The following is a 4,667-nucleotide window of genomic DNA, read 5'->3' as shown; positions in this document are numbered from 1 at the left end:
AGGGCCTCATGTTGGGGTAGGGGATCCTGCTTGTAGGATTAATCCTTCTCTGAAGTGCAGCCTGTGAAACAGGAGTGATGCAAGTGTCATTTGCACCCACAGTGCTTTAAATAAGGAGCCAGCTGCCTGGCTGGAGTGGGGTTGGGGTGGGGGTTCAGAGCTTTAGGCTCTATCTGGGGGCAAACTATCTGCTGCAGAGGTACTGGGCCAGGCTGTACCAGCCACTTGTTCTAAGGGGCAGTGTAGCCTATGGCTAGGAGGAGTGAGAGTTATAAGTAACACCTGTAGCTCAATAATGGAACACCTTGGTGAAGGGGGCGTGGGAAGAGATTTAGCTCACCTAACAAGTATGAGAAGCAGTGGTGAATTGGCAGTCTCTACACCTGTGGTGTTGAGAGGCACGAGATCAGCCTTATATTAGGCTGGAGGAGCAGGCAGTGGGGAGCCTGCGCATTCTATCACGGACTCGTTTTCTCTCACTCTGTCACTTCTGCCTGCAGAACGCCAGCACGGCGTCTCAGCTGACGATCACTAAGCTCTGCTAAAGACTAAGATCTATCTTTCTAAGAAGACTGCTTTGCTCTCTCAAAGACTATCTCTCTCTCCTGTCTGCTAAGGGAAATAGCCCTCAGGCACCTAAGAGCAATTATTCCTGAGCAAGATGGTCTGTGTCCAGAACACAGCTAGACAGGCTGGGGCCGGAGACCAACCAGTCCCAGACCCTGATAAGTGGCATCCACGGAGGGACCCTGACAGGGCAGGGGTCTCGGGGTCTCTTCTCAGGGGAAGTTCCCACCAGGCCTGAGCCTACATTCTTCATTCCCTTGGATGATTTCTTGTCTCTGAATCCTGCCCTTTTGATGCCATCCTGGATCCCTTTTATCTTAGGAGGTTTTACAGTCTCCTTTCATGTTTGGAGATTAGGTTGGCTCATCAGAACTGGAATTCCCTCCTTTACCCAGACTGACCACGTGGGCTCAATGCTCTGGAGATGGAAGGGAGGGACACGATGGTCCTGAGGGGCCCTGATTTCAGAGGAACTTTTAAGTGTTGCTGGTCAGCATTCAAAACCTGTGAGAACACCAGGGAGACTTCCAACTTTGGTTTGAAGGTATAATAGAAAGTGCCCTCCTATCTGTCCTGATGATACTTATTATAGGATGTAGATTGTTATGGTAATGGGAAAGGCCGAAATGGGAGAGGTCCAGGAGCATGGCCGCTGAAAGCTTTACCAGAGTTTACTCTTGTGGGTTGGGTTTGGGAGTGGCCATGACTGTCTTCTTGTTTTCAGTGGGCATGAGGAGGTGGGTAGAGTTCCTGAGACACTGCAGGTTGAGGAGAATTAGTCTGGGGGGTTAGAATAGCCAAGAGAGAGCGTGTCTAATACGGGTCACTATTTTCGATTTTTTGCAAATCTCTTTAACGGCTGGCTTGATAACAGTCTGCTGGATTCTCACATCTACTTCTTTTTTATTTTATATTATTTTTATTTTATTTTATTTTACTTTTCTTTAAATTTTTAAATCTGGTACCAGGAAGATGGATCCCACACAGTTTCCTGAGGACCCCAGTGTAAGTGATGCTTGGACTCAGCAAGCAGGGGTCGCTGTAGAGCAGCAAGTGTCAGGATATCCACCTGGTCAAAACTATTTTCTTAATAATGCTAAGATGTTAGCTACCCATTTGTCTGTCATTCTATCAACAAATATAGAGTGGAATTTTCTAGAGGCTATGTGATGTGTGATGTCACAGCACACTGCATACTCAGGTAGATGTGAGATCCATCTTCCAGTTACCAGATTTAAAAATTTAAAGAAAAGTAAAATAAAAATAATATAAAAAGTAGATGTGAGAATCCAGCAGACTGTTATCAAGCCAGCCATTAAAGAGATTTGCAAAAAATCAAAAACAGTGTGACCCCTCTGCTTCTCACTAAATATTTTGGGTTTTGGAAAATACAGTTATTTTTCATAAACATATAAATGACCCTCTACATTCCCAGGGTCACCTAACCCTAACCATCACCCGATGCCATGATGTTTGCTTGATGAATTAATAAATTAATGTGATGACATTTTTCTCTGTTTTCATTTCTAATACCACAACCATCAGCAGATCAAACCTATACCGTATGAACAAAAGCTCTTTTAGGGCCTCAATAACTTGTTAAGAGTAAAAAGGGATCCTGAGGCCAGTTTGAGAACTGCTGGTTTACAAAGTTTGGCCCAAATATATGTGGGCCTCCATGTAGGTTATTTCTGGCAATTAAACAATGAGTCTTGGGTGCTTTTCCATTCAGAAGCTTTCTCTGTGGGCCCTGCACTGAGGGGCAGCTCAGACTAAAGCTAAAGCTATGGCTGCAAGAGAAAGTCCAAATAAAAAAGTCAGCCTTATCCTAAGCCCCAGCCCAGAAAGCCTGGAAGATACCACATCATATGTGGGTGTAGGGGTGTTCCAGAATAAGCCATGGCCCAGACTCCTGCTCACTTGCCTTGCTCACTGACTCTGGCAGAGCTGACCTTCCTCCAACTCCCTTTGTCCAGGAGAAACCCATTCCCAGGGTTGGCAGGTAGGCAAAGCAATGGCCAAGCCCTGGAGTTCCTTCACTGGTTGGGGTGGCGCCCCCTTCTGAGTTTTCCTGTGACCTCTCCCACCTCCCCACTCACCCTGGAGCTCACCTGTGCCAATGAAGTAGCAGGTCTTGTGCATCTTGCCCTTGAAGAGCTCCAGCCCAATGATGGCATAGATGATGACCATAAAGAGGACCAGCAGGGCGATGTGGAACAGGGGGAGCATGGCCTTGAAGATGGAGTTGAGGACCACCTGCAGGCCTGCAGCAGCAGACAGGGAGGGAAAAGAGGAGTCACCACCTCTCTTGGGCTCACGACTCTCCCTCTCTATAAACCCTGGAAAACCCCGAGAGTGCCAAAATAAGAGGGGGACCCAGATCTAGGGAAAAGGAAGCAGGGTGGGGGGGGCTGCAGAGACATGGCCACGCACTGGGAACCCCAGACACCAGCCGCAGGGGTCTGAGCACTCGGAAGGCTCTCAGGGCTTTGACGTCCAAACCAGCTCCTTTGCTGCTCATTGGGGCTGTGTTGCTTTGGATGACGTTGACCTGTTCCAGAATCACAGTGAAGACCCTAGAGCACAGAAGAGGGAGAGAAGGGGCCCAGGAATTGGATAAGCCACTGTCCCAGTGGCCTGGGACCCCATCTGGAAGCAGGGGACTTTATGGATAGTTAGCCTGTAAACAGTGTAATACTTATGGAATTGAGGTCAGCATACTGATTAAGAGTGCAACCTCTAGAGCTAAGACTGCCTCAGGTTGAATCCTGGCACTGCCTCAGCCAGCTGTGTGTCCCTGGGCAAGTTGCTTGACTTTTCAGTTCCTTAGCTTCCTAATCCACAAAATGGAGAAGACAGAGGCGTGTTGGGAAAGTTAATGAGATGTCCTATGAAAGCACATAGTAAGTGCTTGATAAATGCTGCTGTTATAATTAGGTGATCCTTACTAAAGATAGTGGTATGAGCTGAACTGTGTCCTCTCAAAATTCACCCACTGAAGCCCTCACCCCCAAGTACCGCAAAATGTGACTGGATTTGGAGATAGGGCCTTTAAAGAGGTGATTAAGTTAAAATGAGATCATTGGTATGGGCCCTAATCCAATTTGCCTGGTGTACTTATAAGAAGAGGAAATTTGGACACATAGTAGGATGCCAGGGGTACATAGGCACAGGGGAAAGACCGTGTGAAGACACAGTGAGAAGGTGGCTGCCTGCAAACCAAGGAGAGAGGCCTTTGGAGAAACCAAGCCTACCAATACCTTGACCTTGGACTTTTCGTCTACAGAACTGTGAGAAAATAAATTTCCATTGCTCAAGCCCTTCCACTCTCTGGAATGTTGCTATGGCAGCCCTGGTGAACTGACACGGGTTACTAAATATCCATTCTTGTGAATCCAAATTGCAGGTGCTCAATACAGGTCCGCAGAATAAATGAATAAATGACATATATTGAAGAATTTATGAACACCCAGAACCTGATGGCAACCACTCACATCATTTCCAATTTTGAGCATTGTTAAGAGGATAAAGGAAGATACAGCACCTAGCTGGGGAAGGGGTCTGTGACCTGTTGGCAGGAGGGGCAATGTTTCACTCCCCACCAACACTGACTGCACCCCTGTGGGGTTCAGCCTGGAGGAGGCTGCTTCTTGCCTAGGTTAGCACAGTGTTGGGGTTCTACCCCACCTCTGGGTTGCTAGGGGTGCTGGCTGGTCATAGAGGCCTCAGAGAGGGTCTGACCTCTGATCCCAGGTCACCCAGTTCTCACCCCAGGAAGACAATGGTAAAGTCCAGCACATTCCAGCCACTACGCAGGTAGGCATCCTGGTGGAACAAGAAGCCGTAGGCAATGATCTTCATGGCAGCTTCAATGGAGAAGACGATGAGGAAGAAATACTCCAGTTTCTCCTGTGGGAGCAAACATGATCACATTTCTCCTCCTCTCTCTGGCCACACTGGGTTCCTTGCTATTCCTCAGACATGCCTGCCCCAGGACATTTGCACTTGCTGATCCCTCTGCTTAGAATGTCCCACCCCCACTTCATCACCGCCTCCCTCTCTACATTGCCAGCTCTTTGACTTTCTTTCTTTTTTTTTTT

At 47.8% G+C, this 4,667-nt stretch overlaps 1 protein-coding gene across 1 annotated transcript in view; it reads right to left on the bottom strand.

Moving 5' to 3' along the window:
* Positions 1-4,667, bottom strand: part of CACNA1S (calcium voltage-gated channel subunit alpha1 S) — a 68,601-nt gene that overhangs the window by 47,875 nt on the left and 16,059 nt on the right. The window contains 4 exon segments of the mRNA XM_012806611.1: positions 1,533-1,558; positions 2,667-2,831; positions 3,001-3,143; positions 4,337-4,476. Coding sequence (XP_012662065.1) covers positions 1,533-1,558; positions 2,667-2,831; positions 3,001-3,143; positions 4,337-4,476 — 474 coding nt within the window.

The sequence above is a fragment of the Otolemur garnettii genome, unplaced genomic scaffold, assembly GCF_000181295.1.
Source record: "Otolemur garnettii isolate 467f Iridium unplaced genomic scaffold, OtoGar3 scaffold00055, whole genome shotgun sequence".
Lineage (NCBI taxonomy): Eukaryota > Metazoa > Chordata > Mammalia > Primates > Galagidae > Otolemur > Otolemur garnettii.
This window is presented reverse-complemented; position numbering and strand designations above follow the sequence as displayed.